Genomic DNA, 22134 nt, shown 5'->3' on the forward strand with positions numbered 1-22134 from the left:
TGAGACAGGCTGTGGCACAAAAGAAGAAAGCATACAATGAGTGGATGAGAAACAGGGGCGTGGAAGAAGTTGAGAGGTAGAAGAGAGAGTTATATGTAGAGAGGAAGAGAGAGGTGAAAAGATTAGTAAGTGAGAGTAAGAAGAGAGTGGATGAGGAAATTGGAAGGAATTTGAGTGCAAAGTGGAGGGACTGTAGGAAAATGTTCTGGAAAGAGGTAAAGAGAGTTAGGCAGGGTGCCAAAGAAGTTAGCTTGGTAGTGGAAGATAAAAATGGTAGATTACTAGTGGTGAAGGGAGAAAAAGTGAGCCGATGGAGAGAATACTGTAAGGAATTGTTGAACATAGGGAATGAAAGTAATGCGAGTATAAGTGGCCTGGGAATGGTTGGGAGAAGGAGGGATGTGAGAAGAGAGGAAGAAATCAGTAGGATGGAAGTTGTGGAAGCAATGATGAAAGTCAAAATGGGGAAACCCCAGGAATTGATGGAGTGTGTGGTGAAATGCTGAAGTATGGGGAAGAGATAGTAGTAGAATGGATGTGGAAGATGTGCAGATTGGCCTGGGAGGAAGGTAGAGTCCTGGAGGATTGGAAGTCAGGTATAATTATTACTCTGTACAAAGGAAAAAGGGAAAAAGAGATGTGTGGTAATCATAGGGGCATTTGTCTTCTTAGTGGAATAGGAAAAGTATATGGTAGAATACTTATTGACAGAGTTAGGAAATTAATGGAGGAATTAGTTGGAGAAGAACTGGGAGGTTTTAGGAAGGGAAGAGATTGTGTAGATCAAATATTCATTTTTAGATCTTCTGTGGAAAAGTTTCTAGAGAAGGGAAAGAAGTTGTATGCAGCCATCATGGATTTGGAGAAAGCCTATGACAGAGTGGATAGACAAGGATTGTGGAAAGTATTAAGAATATATGGAGTAGATGGGAGGTTGCTGAATGCTGTGAAGAGTATGTATGATGTTGCTAAGGCTGCAGTGCGTGTGGATGGTGAACTGAGTGAATTTTTCTCTTTGAAGGTTGGGTTGAAACAGGGATGTGTCATGTCTCCATGGTTGTTCAGTCTGTACATGGATGGGGTTATAAAAGAGATACAAGGTAGGGCAGTGGATGTTGGAGTGGCTCTAGTGAGAGAGGGTAGTGTTTGGAAACTCCTTGTACTGTTGTTTGCAGATGATACTGTGTTGTTAAGTGAAGGCGAAGGGGAGCTGCAAGGCTTGGTGGATGAGTTTGGGAGAGTGTGTAAGGAACAGAATCTAACGGTGAAAGTAGGGAAGAGTAAAGTGCTGGTCTTTGAGAGAGGTGAAGTCAGTGAATGTACAGTGAGGTTGGATGGTGAGGAAATGGAAAATGTGAGTACGTTTAAGTACTTGGGGAGTGTGGTGAGTAAGGATGGAAGTTTGGAGGATGAAGTGCTTGAAAGGGTACAGCAGGGAAGAAAGGTTGCTGGTTCCTTGAAAGCAGTGATAAGAAATAGGGAAGTGAGCATGGAAATGAAAAAGTTGCTACATGACAGTATTGTGATACCAACTCTAACGTATGGAAGTGAAGCTTGGACGTTGTTGGAAGGACACAAGTCAAGAGTGAGAGCAGTGGAAATGAGTGATTTAAGAGTAGCCTGTGGAGTCATATGGAGAGACAGGCTGACAAATGAGGATATAAAGGGCATTGTGGTGTGGATGTGGATGTGATAGGAAGCGTTAGGAGGAACACACTGAGGTTGTTTGGCCATGTGTAGAGGATGGAGAGCGAGAGACTGATGAGGAGAGTGTATGTGAGTGAGGTGGAGGGTGGGAGAGGAGGGGGAGGCCGAGGTTGAGATGGAGGGATGGAGTGGAGAGGTATATGAGAGAGGGGGGTGTAAGTGGGAGCAGGGCAGTGAAATGGCGGGGGACAGGGCAACGTGGAGGCGATTTGTTTGTGGCCACCCTGTATGGGATTAAGGCATCTGGCAATAGATAGATAGATAAGGAGAGAGGCTCAAAGGCAGTTGAGGAAGACATTATAAATAAAAGTACTGATCAACCAAAGATGTTTTACAGCTACATACAAAGCAGAACAAAAGTCAGAGATACAATACAGTCCATCATGGATAAGGGGAGAATCTATACCAGTGAAGAAGATGTTTGTGAAGTATTAAACAAAAATTTCCAATCAGTTTTTACAGAGGGAAGTAGATTTGAGAGAGATGAATACGATCAGTCTTGCCGACACATATTAACAAATATATGTATATCGAAACAAGAGGTCCAGGAAGAGATGAGCAAATTGGACAAAGTAATTGCTAATGGTCCTGATGAGATTTCATGTTGGGTATTACAGGAATATGTAGAAGAGCTAAGCAGACCAATATATTTAAAATTCAGAGAATCCTTGAGAGAAGGTAAACTACCTGTTATCTGGGAGAAAGCAAACATTGTTCCCTGCTTCAAGAAAGGAAATAGACAAAATCCACTTAATTACCGACCATATCACTGGCCAGTGTTGTAAGTAAGATACAGTATTAGAGAAGCAGATACAGAAAATTTGGGTTAATCATTTGCAAAACACAATATGATAACAGAAAGACAATTTGCTTTTTGAAAGGAAAATCATGTGTTACTAATCTATTAACCTTCTCACGCGTGCATAAGTTTTATAAGTTTTGCCGACATGATTTTACTCCATCCCCCTCCCCGCCAGCCCACCCGCGCGCTGCTGAAAACACGTATTCTTGCCTTATTTTCGCCACCCAAACCTCTATATATTGCCAGGAAACCTTTATATCTTATTTCCGATGTTTGTTCTAGCCGATAAGCGAAAAAAAAATACAGAAAAATACATATAAAAGTACATTAGGCCACCGTGAATAAACATTTCCAAACGTCAATTTTATGTCCCAACATCCTAGTTCGAATGTTTTCCATCATACAGAAAAATATTATTAGAAGTTTTGATAGAGAATTTCATCAGCATTCTAATGGGAAAGTCCGGCTATTATATGATTTGTAGTTTTCGAGAAAATAGTCAAAAACTGAAAGCCATATTTTGAAAAAATTGATTTTTGTGCAGGGAGCTTTTCCACAAAAGTTTTCTTGCACACGTTATGTTTTTATTTCATAATCTTGTGTAGAATTTCATGGGCTTTCTCAAGGTCCCTGCTGATTTTTGATAGGCCTCATAGTTTTTGAGTAAATTGCAAAAAACTATTGGGTACTCATGGCCGTGCTGCACTTTCATCATGTTCGCACAGTAACCTTTATATTCCCACTTACGTAACAATGACATTTCATCAGAGATATTATATTGTTATGTCCTGTACATATGTAGAATTCACTGATCTTTATCATGGTTCTTACAGGATATCGATATGTCCAATAGTTTTCGATTAAATGGATGACAAACGTAGAACACTCCTTCTCACCCGCAAGCAAGATAAAAACACTCCCTTTCCCTGCCTCACCCACACCTACATATTTTCGCTCTTTTGGTTTTATTATTTTCATTTTTTTACTCAAAGTATACACATAAAATATCATAAGCTTTTTGATAGTGCTCTCAGAAACTTGACATGACCACCAGTCTTTTTGCAAGGTAGTCATACTGAAGCTGCACTTTCATCCATCTCATATGTGTATGTGTATAAAACAATACTTATTTGTGTAAAAAATATAGAAATATGGAAGTAGGTCAATATACAAATCAACAAAATACAGATAACTCACTTCCTCCAGAGGTGTTGATGTTGGCAGGACCTTGAAGGGTTTGAAGATGAGGAGTTATGTAGTGTGTGTATTTACCTATTTGTAGTATACAGGAATTGAGCAATGCTCGTGTTGTCCTGTCTCCATATCCACATTTATCAAGTCTACCTTTACACACATGAATGTTTTTCTCATGCACCACCTCTTTGTCTAAGTCGTTCCAAATATTTAAGTATTTACCTAATATACGAAGGGGAGCTGCAAGGCTTGGTGGATGAGTTTGAGAGAGTGTGTAAGAAACGGAACCTAAAGGTGAATGTAGGGAAGAGTAAAGTGATGGTCTTTGAGAGAGGTGAAGTTAGTGAATGTACAGTGAGGTTGGATGGTGAGGAATTGGAAAATGTGAGTACGTTTAAGTATTTGGGTAGTGTGATGAGTAAGGATGGAGGTTTGGAGGGTGAAGTGCTTGAAAGGGTACAGCAGGGAAGAAAGGTTGCTGGTTCCTTGAAAGCAGTGATAAGAAACAGGGAAGTGAGCATGGAAGTGAAAAAGCTACTACATGACAGTATTGTGATACCAACTCTAATGTACGGAAGTGAAGCTTGGACATTGTTGGAAGGACACAAGTCAAGAGTGAGAGCAGTGGAAATGAGTTATTTAAGAGGAGCCTGTGGAGTCACGTGGAGAGACAGGCTGACGAATGAGGATATAAAGAAGCGTTGTGGTGTGGATGTGGATGTGATAGGAAGCGTTATGAGGAACACACTGAGGTGGTTTGGCCATGTGGAGAGGATGGAGGGTGAAAGACTGACGAAGAGAGTGTATGTGAGTGAGGTGGAGGGGGGAAGAGGGAGGGGGAGGCCGAGGATGAGATGGAGGGATGGGGTGGAGAGGTATATGAGAGAGGGGGGTGTGAGTTGGGAGCAGGGCAGTGAAATGGCGGGGGACAGGGCGACTTGGAGGCGATTTGTTTGTGGCCATCCCAAACGGGATTGAGGCGTCTGGCAATAGATAGATAGATAGACCTAATTGTGATATACACGGAATGTACTATGCTCGTGGGTTTCCGTCGCTGTTTCTCAGTAAGTCGAATGTAACTTTAAACTTGTTTAAGTTTCTAGACTGGACGATCTCTTTGTCCAGGCTATTCCATAAGTCTGTACTTCTGTAAGGAAAGCTATATTTCTTGATATCCTTCAAGCAGCTTGACTTTTTCAATTTCATTCCATGACTCTTGTTGCTCTCTTATCCCATACAAACAGATCTTCTTTGTCAATTTTATCTACTCCCACCATGGTCCTGAACACCGCAATCATGTCTCCCCTCTTTCTCCTTTCCTCTAACGAAGGCAAATCCAGTTTTTCCAGCCTCTCTCTGTATGACAGGTCTGTCAGACTGGGGACTATCTTGGTTGCTGTTCTTTGTATTCTCTCAATCTTGTTTATATCTTTCTTTTTGTGTGGGGACCACACTACCGCTGCATATTCTAACCTGGGGCGGATCATGGCCACTATCAATTTTTTCATCATTTCCTCATCCATAAAATGAAATGCTACTCTTATGTTAGTCAAGAGTTTATAAGTCTCTCCAACTATCTTGTTAATGTGCTTTTCTGGTGACAAACTATCTTGGACCAGCACTCCCAAATCTTTCTCTTCTCTCCTTTTTGGTGATTAATTCATTACCCAAAAAATAATTCAGTGATGGTCTCCTGGTACTTTTACCCATTTCCAATATTTTACATTTCTTTACATTAAATTTCATTTCCCACGTCCGGCTCCAATTGTGTATCCTTTCCAAATCCTCCTGCAGTATTTTACAATCCTCCTCAACCTCTATCTTCCTCAAGATCTTTACATCATCAGCAAACAGACTTGCATAACTGTTCACTCCATCTACCATATCATTTACGTAAATCATGAACATTACTGGCGCCAACACTGAGCCTTGAGGGACTCCACTTGTTACTTCCCTCCATCCAGACATCTTTTCCTTTATTACTGTCCTCATTTGTCTGTCTCTCAAAAAGTCTCTCATCCATTCCAGAAGTTTCCCCTTTAGTCCTCCTATATATTCTAGTGTCCACATTAGTCTCTTATGAGGTACCTTGTCAAAGGCCTTCTCTAAGTCTAAGTACACACAATCCACCCAACCATCTCTCTCCTGTACCACATCAATCGCTCTTGAATAAAAGCTCAACAAGTTAGAAACACATGACCTTCCACTTCTGAATCCAAACTGACATTCAGCCAAAATATTCATCTCTTCCAGATATTTTATCCATCTGTCTTTCAGGATTCTCTCACACAATTTTGCGACCATGCTGGTTAGAGACACTGGTCTATAATTCAGGGGTTCTTCCCTGTTTCCTCCCTTGTAAATTGGTACCACATTTGCCCTCTTCCATTCTTTTGGCACTTTCCCCTCTTCCAGTGTGCATACAATTAAGCTGTGAATTTTATCCGCCAGTTGTTCTCTGCATTCCTTCAGTACCCAATTAGAAATTCCATCAGGTCCTGGGGCTTTCCTTACATCTTGAGTTTCCAGTAATTTATACACTTCTTGTACCTCCACTTTTATATCTTTCATCACTGGAACATTTCTAATCACTCCCTCCCCTTCCACAAGCTCCTTTTCTTTAGTGAAAACTGACTGGAAACGTTTGTTCATTATTTCTGCTTGCATTGCCGCATCCTTAAAGACCTCTCCTTCTACTTTCAGCTTGGTGATTCCTTCCTTTTGTTTCAGTTTGCCATTAACAAATCTAAAAAACAGTTTGGGTTCATCCTTGCATTTGTCAATTATACCTTTTTCAAAATTCCTTTCTTCTTCTCTACATATTCTTGTGTATTCATTTCTTGTTCTTTTATATTCTTCCTTTGTTCTGTCGTTACCTCTCTTTCTCCAATTGTTCCACGCCTTATCTCTCTCTTTTTTTGCTATCATACACCTTCTATTAAACCACTCCTTTTTCCTGTTTTCTTTCCCTCTTACTCTTGGTACAAATTTTTCCACTCCCAAATTATAGAGGTCTAGAAAGATATCCCACTTCCTCTGTATCTCTCTTGTTTCTCTGAATTTTCTCCAGTCAGCATTTTCAAAAAAGTTTCCCAATCCTGTAAAATTTGCTTTCCCAAAGTTGTATCTTCCCTGTCTATGAATCTCGTCTCTTGGCTCGACGTTTCCTATTAACATCTGGAACTCAATGACCGCGTGATCACTTTTTCCCAAAGGACAGAGATATTCCAATGATTCTATTACATCGGGTTCTTTGGTGAACAGTAAATCTAACCTTGCTGGTGTGTCCTCACCTTGAAACCATGTCTCTTCTTTGACCCATTGCGTCATCACATTATTCATTATTATATTTAATAACATAGTGCCCCACGAATCCTCGCCGCCTCCCGAGTACCATTCCTCCCAGTTCACCTCTTTACAATTAAAGTCACCCACCAAAATTATATTATTGCTTTTCTCAGTTATTTTTTGCAAGTAGCTAGCCATATCTGACAACATCTCATGGTATTTGTCATCCTTCCATGCTCTCGTCTTTGGGGGAACATACACTACCGCCATATCTCCCTTAACATTCTCTCCAGTTTCTAATTTCATATATATCACTTCAGCCCTGCCTTCTCCCATTTCCATAGTATCTACATTTATGTTGTTCTTCACTGCTATCATCACTCCTCCTCCCTTTTTTTCTTTTCTGTCTTTTCTCCACAGTTTGTATTTACCATCTCCCAAATGAATATCAATATCTTCTCTTAATTTGGTCTCTACAAAGCACATGACATCAGGTTCATGTTCTCTTAAGAAATCATTAATTTCGATCCTTGTCGATATGAAACCATCAACATTAGTATATATCACCTTCAAATTATTTTTGACATTATTAATACCCTATTCTCTCCTACTCTCTGTCCGTACCACTTCCTCAACTTCTGATCTTTCACAACCATCCCCCTTAGTTTCCTTCACTTCTATTTCCTTAAATACCATTTCCTTACTTTCATATCCAATACTCTCCAAAAAAAAGTATTACATTCTTCCTCTGTCCTCTTATCATGTTTTTCCTTTACTTCTTCCTTTAATGATTTTAAAACTTCTCTTTCTTCTTCATTCAGATCTTTTCTTATTATAATATTTTCCATCTCCGCCTCTTTGCTTAATTTCCAGGTCACTTTAAGTATCTCATGTATTACACTTTCTGATGTAAACTTGACTCTCATTGGTCTTGTTTCTCCTTTCTTGTAAGGCCCTATCCTCCTTACTTCCTCAATTTCTTTTACCCACTTGTCTCCTTCGGGGTCAATCTTGCCTAATATTCCTCTCACCATGTTCGTGTCTCTCTTGAGTCTTACGAACCTAACCTTTTCTTCCTCTTCCCTGTTTCCAAATACTACCACACATCTGTTCCTTTCTACAGTTTCTCTCACTATTTTCTCTTCAGTATTTTCACTACATTTTCTTCCATTTCTTTCTTGTTCATTTCCCTTTCTTCCTGGATGATCTCTCTTAAGCTGGCCACTTCTTTCTGTTCTTCTGCGTGTGCCCACTTTGCCTTTTGTTCTTCTAATACATTACTCACCTTCTCTGTTTTATTAGTACTCTCTTCTAGTTTCCTCCTCAGTTCAACATTTTCCCGCTTCAAATTCCTAATCTCTTCATTGGCTGTTTCATTGGACTGGATCATACTCTGTATGGTGGTTTCCGTGTGTGTGTGTGTGTGTGGCGTATTTTGTTCTCTCCTCCTTGCACTACATTTTCCTAACACATGTGATGCACACAATAGATTTCTCCACGAACATTCGCTGCGTAACATACGTATATATGTGTGGCATATTTCTTGTCTCTGATCCTTGTGCTAGGTTTTCGCTGTCAGTCAGTGCACGCAATATTTCTCAGTGAACACTTGCTGCACTATTTTATTCGCATGTTTCACACTAGATCATACACAATATAGCACTGTCTGAGATTGGCACAATACCTTTTCACTGAAGTCTGTGATTGTGTGGCATATTTGTTGTTTCTGATACTTGTGCTAGGTTTTTGCTAAGTCAGTCAATGCATGCAATATTTCTCGGTGAACACTCGCTGCACTATTTTATGTGTGTGTTTCACACTAAACCATATGCAATATAGCACTGTCTTAGATTGGTACAATACCTTTTCACTGAAGTCTGTGATTGTGTGGCATATTTGTTGTCTCTGATACTTGCACTAGGTTTGAGCTAAGTCAGTCAATGCACGCAATATTTCTCGACGAACACTCGCTGCACTATTTTATACATATATTTCACACTGAACCATATGCAGTATAAAACACTATCACATGATTCCATCCCAGCCTTCTCTATTATTCCCTTCCTGATTCTATGGCTTACGTGACCACTTGTTTCCTAAGCGACTATGGCATATCTCTATGGCATACATTGTGCCTGCTACGGTAGGTCACTTATTTAACTAATCCAGACACTACATGTCTCACAAAATATAAATATTGGCTTCACTATAAAGGTAAAATACTCACAGCAGTTACGGGCAGGGTGAAGCGGAGTGGAAACCCCGTTATAACAAACCACACTCCTGGCTCTAGGCCTAATGGCTGATAATGGGCCCCAATGATTTACAAACAATATATCTATGTTCCATAGACACAGTCACTTCACATTATAGTCAAAAACACTGTACAGTCACAATATTTCAAAAATGGCTTCTGCCTCAGGTGGGAGGGGGAAAATGGCAGATTTAAAGTGATGACTGACAGCAACGCTACCCTTCAGCCCGGCTGGTCATGAGACACTGAGTTTTTTCTGCTGGGCATTGTCTCATCAAAGCAGTCACAGTGTTGCCAATTGTTTACCCCGGAAGAGAGACGTACCCACTAGAACGCACCAAAATTTGACGCACATCAGCCGAAAACTTTCCTTTTGACAGCATTTTTTCTGCTTAACAATGTGATTTGCGTCTACGTGTGTTTGTATGCCAAACCACAAAGATTCATGTCAGCGTACCTCGGAGGGTTGAGCTACTGTTATAAAGTTGCAGAAACACTGTAGAAGAGGGATGCCTGGGTAGATAGCATTTATTTGGATTTCAAGAAGGCATTTGACGGAGTACCACAAAAAAGATTTTTATGGAAACTGTACCATCAATAAGAAATCCAAGGTAATCTGTTCTGTTGAATGAAAGATTTTCTCAAAAAAGGGGAAATGAGAACAGTACTAAGGGGAAATTACTCATCATGGAGAGAAATGACAAAGGGAGTTCCACAGGGCTCAGTGCTGGCACCAATTATGTTTTTATTATATATAAATGACATAGACAGCAACATTGGAAATGGAAGCTGTCAAAATATTTTTGCTGATGATGCAAAAATACAAAGGAAAATCACAAATGCAGACTCTTGCAAAGAGCTACAAGAAGTATGAAATAAGGTACATGAATGGAGCAGTAGAAAGCAAATGGAATTCATTGTGGACAAATGTCATGTAATAAAGTTTGGCAAAATTGAAAAAAGACCAGATTGGAATTATAAGGTAGGAATTAAATCTGTACACACATCAGAAAAGGAGGATTTAGGATTGATTATCAATAACAGACTATCACTGGCTGACCACATAAACGATAAAGTAAGGAACATATACAGATTGCTTGCTAATATGTTAGTAGGATTCACATAGATAAATGAAGACATGCTGAGAGAAATAATCACATCATTCATTAAATCAGCTTTGGAGTATGCATTTATAGTCTGGAATCCACGTCTCAAAAAACACATAGATAAAACTGAAAAGGTACAAAGGGCTGCTGCAAGATGGGCTCCAAGCTTAAGGGATCTAAGCTATGGAGAAAGACTAGAGAAATGACAACTACCAACATTGCAAGAGAGTAGGAAAAGAGGAGACATGATTATGTTAATAAATGATTAACAGGAAAAGAGAAAATACAGTAAAGCCTCACTATAACAGGCTAATTGGGGCCCAAGCCAGTCTGAAAAAAGGAAATTCTGATAAAAGTGACATCTGGACATCCTGCTGCTAACCCGGACTTTTACCGATATACCAGACATCAGTCCGGATCACACCAACAGTTTTTAAACTGTTTTCACCACCATTGCAATACTGTACTGTATTATACATTCACTACAATATTCAAACTGTATAATTCAGTAAAAGTCCTGTCATTCGGCATCTTCGGGATCAAGCAGGTGTCGAAAGAGCAGAAACTGCTGAATAACTGGGAAAACCTGCCAAAAAGTTTCTAGCAATCATGGTCAGTCACTGCAATGCAGTCACAGTGTCTAGGCAAGTATTATTGGTCATCCCTAAGTACTAAATATTTAATAAGCAACTTACATTCATGACAGTACAGTGTATTGTGATCCCTACCCTGACGTATGGAAGTGAGGCATGGACCTTGCAAGAGGGGAACAAGTCAAGAGTGAGAGCAGTAGAAATGAATTACTTGAGAGGAGCATGTGGAGTGACATGGAGGGACAGGTTGACGAATGAAGAAGTGAAGGAACGTTGTGGGATGGATGTGGATGTGGTTGAGAAGATTAGGAGAAATACACTGAGGTGATTCGTACATGTGGAGAGAATGGAGAATGAAAGACTGACTAAGAGGGTGTATGTAGGTGAGGTGGAGGGAGGGAGAGGGAGGGGTAGACCGAGGATGAGGTGGAGGGATGGAGTTGAGAGGTATATGAGGGAGGGGGGGGGGGTGAGTTGGGGGGAGGGTAGTCAAATGGTGGGTGACAGATCGACTTGGAGGCGTCTTGTCTGCGGCCACCCTTTGTGGGATTAGGGCATTGGGCTATAGATAGATAGAACTTACATTCAGTGTATTTAATGATACCTTACTCATGAACTTACCTTAACCTAGCTGTATTTACGTATGTACACCATAAAATAGCACAGCAAAATTTCCAAACTTTCAAAAGGTCCCCCTCACACAGTCAGACACTCACGAGTTGGGATCATGGTTGCCAGATCTGAACTTGGCCACATTACCAAATTCCTCAATTTTCATTGCCAAATTTAACTTTTCATTACCAAATTCCTAAAGCAAGCATTTATTCTTCACTAATTATATATACAAATGGAAATAATTGCTCACCATATAATTAGCAGCATGTTGATTATTGTCACGCTGTGTAGGTTAGCAGATTAATCAAGAGAGCAGACAATCCATCATCTCAGTCCTCTTTATCCATATACATGTGAAAAATCTGTTTGGTCATGAATCATGCTGATTGATTACCAAATGGACTTTTTATTACCAAATTGGTCCAGATTTGGTCATGAAAAATTCCAAATGGCAACCCTGGTCATGATGGCTGACTGCGTATGCAGTGTTGGTAGGCAGAAATCTTCAAAAGTGCTATGCTCAGCTTTAAAATGAACTAAGCTATAGGTGAACTGTTTAAATTTTCACACTAAATTGGACTTCAAAATGTGCTAGATATAGAAGAAAATCTAATATTTATTGGTACAAAATTATGAAAAATGCTAGATCTAGCACCAACAGCGCCAAATTGGCAACTATGGGTGCACGTGTACCAGGAACAAGCTGGCAACCCCGTCACGGGTGCCGATCGGCTCAGCATATGTGCCAGAGGAACAGAGAACTTTTGTAATGGGATTTTTATGAAAACCAACAAAGGTCTGGAAATACCGTAAGACCAGATGCTGAATGATAGGCCTTTTACTGTATATATAATAATACTGTACTGTACACTGATAAACATGTCTTTTAATTACCTTATTGTGGTGAACATAGCAGAAGTGATGAAGCAGTCTGGACTGCTTCTGGCTTTATCAGAATTTTTCCAAAATACAGTACTGTATAAGAATTTAGTCCGGCAGCTCCTCGATTTTGATAAAAGCGAATTCCAGTCTATTGAAGTCCATTTCATCGAAGTTTTACTGTTGACAGAAATGAATATATAACCTATGGGGAAGCAACATCAAGAGGACACTGCAAAAAACTGTACAAAAAGAGGTGACAAAGATGTAAGGAAATTCAGTTTCCCAAATAGAGCAGTTGATCAGTGGAATGCACTATCGAGTGAAATGGTGTGTGCCAAAACTATTCATAAATGTAAAGATATGTATGAATGACTCAAAACACGGGACAGTACGAGCTTGACACATTCCTGAAAAGATACAGTTAGGTAAGAACACACACACACACAGACCAACCCTGGAGTATGCATCAGTAGTCTGGAAGCCTCATCTCAAAAAACATAGATGAGATTGAAAAAGTATAGAGGGCAGCTACAAGATGGGTACCAAGCTTAAGGGATCTAAGCTTTGAAGAAAGACTAGAAAAATTGAATCTACCAACATTACAGGAGAGAAAGAAAAGAGGAGACATGATAATGCTATATAAATGCATCTCAGGGAAAGAGAAAATAGACATAAATGAATATACACTCAATCCTCGTAAATCGCATGTTCATAAATCACGGATTCGTAAATCATGGCTAGGTGGCTGTCAGACTGCCGGCAACCTTAAATCACTGTTAAGTCACGAAAATCACGGACCTAGGCACCCAAGTGGGCCTTTTCTGAGGAGAACCGTAAACCGCGCCATTCAAACTGAAAATTTGCGACCCAACAACCAATCACCACACGTCCCTGGTGGCATATGTGCATACTAATGCCGCCATGTTTTTGTTGTTCTTGTCCCGCCAGTCTGCTCACTATAGACCGTCGCCATGGAGTATGAGAGTTACCTGCCTTTTTTGTGCAACTTCCCTCCTCCTTCTACCTGCCATGGCCCCTCCCGACCCCCTGATGAAGTGCTCTGAGCAGTATGGCGTCAAGAAGCAGCCACAGTTTTGTACAGTTAATGTTTGGAGCTCATTCGTCGTGTTGAGAGGGGAGAGAAGTTTTCAAAGCTGGTGAAAGGGTTTGGGAAGAACAAGTGCTGAGAGGTTCTAAGTTCTTCTCAACACCACCCCACTCCATTCACATAAGCAATTTCGTCATAGGATTAAGGTAGGATCCCTTAACATGGCTTATTTCTATTTAATACATGCACTGAATATTCCTAAATTTGTATGTTTGTGTTTGATGGTGCCTAGATAGGTGTAGGTAGGGTGCTGTGGGGGGCAGGTTGGCCGAAGTCCAGACCCAAATTAATTATTCACATAAGAGTTATTATTCATAAATCACGGAATTCGAAAATCACAGCAGTGGTCCAGACCCAAATTGCCGTGATTTACGAGGATTGGTGTCAAGTGGGTTGGTGGAGGGTTAGTGCCCCTCCCTGTAAAACAAATAACTCAGAGTCAAATGGCCACCCCGTACGGGATTATGGCGTCTGGCAATAGATAGATAGATAGATAGATAGAGTGTATAACCTACCGGGAAGCATCAGCAAGGGGACACTGCAAAAAACTACATAAAAAGAGAGGCGATAAAGACATAAGGAAATTCAGGTTCCCAAATAGGGCAATTGATCAATGGAATGCACTGCTGAATGAAATAGTGTGTGCCAAATACTGTATGTTCATAAATTTAAGGTTATGTATGATAAAAATGGTTTAATACACGGGACAGTATGAGCTTGACTCATTCCTGTAAAGATACAGTTAGGTAAGAACACACACACACACAGGTTGCCGACAGAGATGGAGCTCCTTGTGGATTGTGGGGAAATAATCGCCCAATCAGCATCGAAAAGGAGACCAGCCTATTGTAATATGTGAATGAGTGCACGAGTGGTGGTCCTGTCGGATATTAGTAAAAAAAGCACTGGTTTTGGTCCTAAAAAGAGTACTAGACACAGTGGAAGTAGAAAGTTTCCATATGGTTGCATCATGGTAGAGAAGGACAGTTCATTGTTTACATATAGTGGTGGGGAATTCACGGGCTTCTGCAATGAAGGTAAGGGTAAAGAAAGTACTAAGCTAAACCAAACAAGAATAACAGGAGTGGAGAAAATGGTGGAGAGGAATGTTGAGGAGTTAAAAAAGTTATGGTCAGTAATTAGAGAGTTGCATGAATGGACCTTAGAACATGAGAAAGAGATCAAAGCACTGCAGGGTAAGTGGAAAAAGTATGCACACGCAGTGCTGAATGAGAAAGAGAAGTTACGGAATTAAAAGTGAGTATGAATCTGCCTCAAATGAAATAAAACAGCTCAAGAGGAAAAATAAGAGGTTGGAAGAAGAAGGGGACAAGATGAAAAGTAAACTAGATGAGTATGAATCAAAATCAAGGATGCAAGATGAGCACATTTTGGAAGTCAGGGAGCAACACAAGGGGTGGAAGAAAATTCAAGAGGAAGGAAATATTAATTTGAAAGAGATTATAGAACAACAAAGCAAGGAAGAGTTGGAGAAAGAAGTGGTTAGTCTACAGAGAATCTTTAGTCAGGGATGTAGCAGATAAGAAAAATGCGTGATAATTTCGGGAGTAAAAGAGAAACGTATGAGTGTAAGATCAAGAAGGGAAGGAGAAGAACTGGGTAAGGTTAAAGAGATAGTATCAGTAGTTATGGAGGGTAACAAAGAAACTCAAGAAGAGATTGAAGAATGTTTAAGTTAGGAATGTACGAGGAAGGAGGGGTGAGGCCAATTAAAGTAAAGTTTAAGTCTCGGGTAATGGTAAATGAAATTATCAACAGAACATGGAAATTATCAGACAAAGAGGGGTTCAGAAATGTTTGGATAAGGAGAGATGCAAATGAGGAAGAAAGAGCTAAAATAAAGGAGCTGGTAAAGGAAGCAAAGGCAAAAAACGAACAGAGAACGGAGGAAGAGAAGACAGTGTTCTGTTGGAGAGTTATGGATCAGAAATTGTGGAAGTGGTACCGACAGAGAGAAGGAGAGAAGAGGGAATAAAAAACAAAGGAAAAAGTTTGAAAGTGACATATACTAATGTTGATGGTTTAATATCGGCAAGGTTTTTCTTAAAATTCCTGAAACTGTTAAATTTCTTACAACAGAGACAATCTAGAACACATGTAAGTAATCAACTATGAAATTTTTTAGACTGATTTGTAGAATGGAAATAAAAATAAACTTGCAATATCTGCATTTTGTGGATGAATAATTGGGTATTTATTGAGAATATTTGTATTTTTTTAAAGGAAATCTTGGGTAAAGTCAGATATCTGTATAAATATAACAGTTGAGAAGTAGGATTTGCTAGTTAGGAAGTACTGGAAGGTTCTCAGTACTTCTCGTACTTTTTCACTTACGAGTCAGATTTGCCAGTTAGCCTCCTTTTTGTAAGCAGAGATATTTTGTAAAGCTATGCATTAAATTTTCTGCTCCTTTTCTCTATAATGTTTTGTTTATGTGATTGTTAAATTATGTAATCTTATTTTAGCTTCTTTGCTAAAATATTTAGAGTATTATGTAAGAAAACTCTGGGATGTTTTGGATGTCTCCAGTTTGGTAACTGTAGGTGCTAGAGTAAACTAGAAGATTCGAGTGTAATACAGGGGTATATAAGGAGGTGGAAGAGTCTAGGGGAGTCAGTTTTGTTTCAGTTTTAGTTTCAGTGCAGTTCAGTGTCTGTTCAGAGTCAGTGTGGCCTAGTGAAGATTGTATAGCTCCGGTACTTGTGAAAACAGTTAAGTGTAGTTGGCAAGCATTTAGTGCACCTATTTTGTGAATAAAGACTGCAAACTTGAGAAGCCAGTGTTTATTTACCACGTTTGAGTTGATCTTGTTGTTGCACACCAAAAGGCTGACCATAGAAAGAACAACTCACTGGGCAACATCCTTCCTATACTGAACTACTGCTGTTGGACCCTGTAGCAATGCGGGACAGGGACGTAACAGCACTGTATTATAAAAAATAAAAAAGTGCATTATCGTGTGTGGTGGTTGTGACTTGATAGCTCTTTGGACCAGCCATCCATAAGGTACTTAATATCTGCTTTAGATCATAAAATGTGAGCAGTGAATAGAAGAGATCTGTAAAGAGTGTCCAAAATTCACCTCATTGAAGGTTATGTAACTTTATTTTTGTAAAGCTCCCAAAATGTCCAAATTAACCACAGGGATGTGTAAGAAAACTGGTTGATGATGCATGGGCTGTTCCTAGCTGTTTTTTGTGGCCTCCCACACTGTCCACTGGGATGTCCAGTTTCACCCTGGTTCAGGGTGAGATTGGACACCTATATAAAAATTGCTACGAAAACAACTATATGCAATAATTTTTTTTGGTAATTTTGGCTTGGTAGCTTACTAGATCAGCCCCCATAGGGTACTGTACATTATACCTGCCATAGACCAAAGACAGGAGGAGCAAGTTACAAGAAACTGTATAAAGCATCCATACATTAATGTACTCTTGCTTTCTACTAAAGTTTAATGCATATCTCCATGGTTTCTGTAGGAAAGTGATGATGAGTCCCCTGTGTTGATGGGTGAAGCAGTGGTGGTGGAACGAGGGCAGACTGTGGTTGTTACCAATCAGTCCCTTTCTATCTCTGACCCTGATACTGAGCCTGAGAAATTGAAAGTAAAGATAGTTGTGCAGCCTAGACATGGTGAGTACAGAGCTGTCACCATTCTTGTTAATTAAGTGTATTGTCAACAGCATCTGGTGTTCCTGGGTTAGTATGAGGATGGGCAGCTGCCTGGTCATACCAGATGCTGTTGACACCTTGTTTAGATGCCAGTTGGTCTTGTAGTAAATATACCAAGGTGAGTGATGGCCTTCCTGTAGATACACACAAGAGCTCAAATCTCTCAGAAGTAACTTGAAGTTTTTTATAGTAATAAATGCTACTAAGTCTGTAGGTCAGTCTCTTGCTGTGAAATGTCATGTATTACAGTAATCTAATCAGGAATCCTAATGCCTAGAGAAAGTGGTATGGGATTGGCTGTTAACACACACACACACACATGACCCAATGGGTCAAAGAAGAGACTAGATTCAGAGGAGACGACACACCAGCAATATTAGATTTACTACTAACTAAAGAACCTGATGTAGTTGAAAATTTAAAATATCAGTGCCCTATAGGAAAAAGTGATCATGTGGTCATTGAGTTCCAGATGATAAAAGGGAACGAGGTGCCAAGAGATGAGCTTTAGAGGCAGGGAAGATACAACTATGGGAAAGCATACTTTACAGGATTGAGGAAATTTTTCAAAAATACGGATTGGAGAATATATAGAGAAACAAAGAGAGACGCAGCGGAAGTGGGATATCTTTCTAGACCTCTATAATTCGGGTGTGGAGAAACATGTTCCAAGAGTAAGTGGGAAAGAAAACAGGAAGAAGGATTGGTATAACAGAAGGTGCGTGATAGCATAAAAGGAGAGGGACATGGCATGGAACAAATGGAGAAAGAGAGGTAATAATAAATCAAAGGAAGAATATAAAAGAACTAGAAATGAATATACAAGAATAAGCAGAGAGGAAGAAAGGAACTTTCAAAAAGGTATAATTGACAAATGTAAGGAAGAACCCAAATTGTTTTATAGATTTGTTAATGGCAAATTGAAACAAAAGGAGGGAATCATCCAACTAAAAGTAGAAGGAGAGGTCTACAAAGATGCAGCAATGCAAGCTGAAATAATGAACAAATGTTTCCAATCGGTTTTAACTAAAGAAATGGATTTTGTGGAGGGGGAGGGTGTGACTAGAAATGTAGTGATTAAAGATATAAAAGTGGAAGTGCAGGAAATATATAAATTACTGGAAATTCAAGATGTAAGGAAAGCCCCAGGACCGGATGGAATCTCTACCTGGGTACTGAAAGAATGCAGAGAACAACTGGCAGATAAGATTCACAATTTAATTGTGTGTTCTCTGGAAGAAGGGAAGGTGCCCCGGGAATGGAAGAGGGCCAATGTGGTAACTATTTATAAGGGAGGGAACAAGGAAGAACCCCTGAATTATAGACCAGTGTCTCTGACCAGCGTTGTTGCAAAATTGTGCGAGAGAATCCTGAAAGACAGATGGATAAAATATCTGGAGGAGACGAACATATTGGCTGAGAGCCAGTTTGGATTCAGAAGTGGAAGGTCATGTGTTTCCAACTTGTTGAGCTTTTACTCAAGAGTGATTGATGTATTACAGGAGCGAGACAGCTGGATTGATTTTGTGTATCTAGATCTGGAGAAAGCCTTTGACAAGGTACCCCACAAGCGTCTAATGTGGAAATTGGAACACACAGGAGGACTGAAGGGAAATGTCCTGGAGTGGATGTGTGACTTCTTGAAAGACAGACAAATGAGGACAGTAATATAGGACAAGATGTCTGGATGGAGGGAAGTAACAAGTGGAGTCCCACAGGGCTTGGTGTTAGCGCCAGTAATGTTCCTGATTTATGTAAATGATATGGTAGATGAAGTGAACAGTTACCTAAGTCTGTTTGCTGATGATGCAAAGATCTTGAGGAGAGTAGAAGTCGAGGAAGACTGTAAAATGCTGCAGGAAGAACTGAATAGGATCCAAGATTGAAGCCAGATGTGGGAAATGAAATTTAATGCAAAAAATGTAAGATATTGGAAATGGGTAAGAGTATGAAGAGGCCATCACTAAATTATATGATGGGCAATGAACCAATCAAAAAAGTGAGAGAAGAGAAAGGATTGGGAGTGCTGGTCCAGGATAGTTTGTCACCGGAAAAACACATTAACAAGATAGTTAGAGAGACGTACAATCTCTTGACTAACATACGAGTAGCATTCCATTACATGGATGAGGAAATGATGAAAAAATTGATAGTGGCCATGATCCGCCCCAGGTTAGAATATGCGGCAGTAGTGTGGTCCCCACACAAGAAGAAAGACGTAAATAAGATCGAGAGAATACAAAGAACAGCAACCAAGATGGTCCCCAGCCTGGCAGATCTGTCTTACAGAGAGAGGCTGGAAAACATGGACCTGCCTACACTAAAAAAAAGGGGAGAACGGGGTGACGTGATTGCAGTGTTCAGGACCATGATGGGAATAGATAGAACAGATAAAAATGATCTGTTTATATGGGATGGGAGAGTAACAAGAGGACATGGAATGAAACTGAAAAAGCAAGTTGTTTGAAGAATATCAAGAAATATAGCTTTCCATATACTGTAGATGCATAGACCTGTGGAACAACTTGGACAAAGAGATTGTCCAGTCTAAAAACTTAAACGAGTTCAAAGCAAAATTTGACTTAATTAGAAACAGAGACGGGACCCCACGAGCATAGCTCATTTCCTGTATATCACAACTAGGTAAATAAATACACACACACACACACACACACACACACACACACACAGTATTCTTAAGTAGGGAACAAAGCTGCAAATACATTTGATTCTAAAGGTTGTTTACTTAAACCTTAAACTGCAAAGTGGATTGCAAAATCCCAATTTTTGATGGCCATTTTTAGAGCTGCTGTGATTATTATTATGATCAACCTACATCCCACAGTACAGAATGCAGTCAGCAACCATACAGGAAATCCACATACCTTCCATCAACATCTTGTACTGTACTTTAAAAATAATTCGGCAAATTCTGAGTTCTGCATTCCTCTTCTCAGTTTTCAGGTTTAAGCATATAACTCAAAGTCAGAGCCAAGACTGTCCCACTGTTACAGACATTTTAGGTGTGTTTTTCCCATCAGTTTTCCATCTCTTTTGGAAAAGAGATAACTGAGTTTATTACTTGGTTTAACTTCCAGTGTATAGAAAACTGTCAGTTGTACTTTGACCAAGTCTGTAATGTATTACCTTTAACTAGGCATAATTGTGACATCTCCATCCCGAATGCTAAGGTATAATAAGAGGTTAACACTAAATTATGGTGCCAGTCGCAAAGAAGTGCAATGAAAGTGATGCAAGGATATACAGTAATCCCCTCAATTATCCGACATAATAGAACCAAAGGCATGTCCGGGTAGTGGCTCCATCTGGATAGTGGACCTCTCCCCTGGCCCCTATTTGAATATAACCTAACTTTGAAAGCCAGTGAAAATGGCCATTACAGTACATCATACAACACTGAGACTGAGCGAGGGGGGGTCTCTGGTGGACATGGGGTAAACAAAACCAGCCAGACATAGCAGTGCCACTGGGCTATTCACGCCCATCCAGGCGGAAATTTTTTACACAACCATTATTTCCAAACGGACGCAAACATTTGTCTGGATAGTGGGGAAAATGTACAAATAATGGTTTGGAACAGCCAGATCACAGCAGCCAGGTAATTGATTGTCCGGGCAGTGGTCGTGAGGATAATCAAGAGATTACTGTACAGTAGTATTGTCATGGTTGTTCAATCTGTTCATGGATGGGGTAACAAAAGAGGTACAAGGTAGGGTAGTGGATGTTGGAGTGGCCCTGGTGAGAGAGGATAGTGTTTGGAAACTCCCTGTACTGTTGTTTGCAGATGATACTGTGTTGTTGAGTGAAGACGAAGGGGAGCTGCAAGGCTTGGTGGATGAGTTGGGAGAGTGTGCAAGAAACGGAACCTAAATGTGAATGTAGGGAAGAGTAAAGTGATGGTCTTTGAGAGAGGTGAAGTCAGTGAATGTACAGCGAGGTTGGATGGTGAGGAATTGGAAAATGTGAGTATGTTTAAGTACTTGGGTAGTGTGATGAGTAAGGATGGAGGTTTGGAGGGTGAAGTGCTTGAAAGGGTACAGCAGGGAAGAAAGGTTGCTGGTTCTTTGAAAGCAGTGATAAGAAACAGGGAAGTGAGCATGGAAGTGAAAAAGTTACTACATGACAGTATTGTGATACCAACTCTAACGTATGGAAGTGAAGCTTGGACATTGTTGGAAGGACACAAGTCAAGAGTGAGAGCAGTGGAAATGAGTTACTGAAGAGGAGCCTGTGGAGTCACATGGAGAGACAGGCTGACGAATGAGGATATAAAGGAGCGTTGTGGTGTGGATGTGGATGTGATAGGAAGCGTTATGAGGTGGTTTGGCCATGTGGAGAGGATGGAGGGTGAAAGACTGACAAAGAGAGTGTATGTGAGTGAGGTGGAGAGGAGAAGAGGGAGGGGAAGCCGAGGATGAGATGGAGGGATGGGGTGGAGAGGTATATGAGAGAGGGGGGTGTGAGTTGGGAGCCAGGCAGTGAAATGGCGGGGGACAGGACGACATGGAGGCGATTTGTTTGTGGCCACCCCAAACGGGATTGAGGCATCTGGCAATAGATAGATAGATAGATAGTATTGTCGTATTCTGCCATTAAGCTATGGGCTGCAAGTGGAGGAAAATCTCCACCAAGCAAAAGTGAATGAGCTATAGTAATGTACTTCCATAAGAAAAAACATTGCATTATTAAGTAGCTTGTGTAAGAGGAAGCATTTTTTTTTTTTTTTTTTTTTTTTATAAATAATAGAGAAGAGGAAAGAAAAACAAATGAATAAAAAAAAAAACTAATCCACACACCAGATTACTGGTGTCCTCTGTTCGTAAAGTATCTGTAACAGACTTGAACAGCTGTAGGTTGAAGTTTTGAGG

General features: G+C 40.1%; 1 protein-coding gene across 1 annotated transcript in view; it reads left to right on the forward strand.

Moving 5' to 3' along the window:
* The window catches only part of LOC145413828 (extracellular matrix organizing protein FRAS1-like), a 596816-nt gene that overhangs the window by 326923 nt on the left and 247759 nt on the right, over positions 1 to 22134 (forward strand). Inside the window, exon 30 of the mRNA XM_080283490.1 lies at positions 17053 to 17206. Within this exon, the coding sequence (XP_080139616.1) occupies positions 17053 to 17206 (154 nt within the window). The remainder of the gene's footprint in view (positions 1 to 17052; positions 17207 to 22134) is intronic.

The sequence above is a fragment of the Coenobita brevimanus genome, chromosome 97 (assembly GCF_032717465.1).
Source record: "Coenobita brevimanus isolate Jiangsu-jjx chromosome 97, ASM3271746v2, whole genome shotgun sequence".
Lineage (NCBI taxonomy): Eukaryota > Metazoa > Arthropoda > Malacostraca > Decapoda > Coenobitidae > Coenobita > Coenobita brevimanus.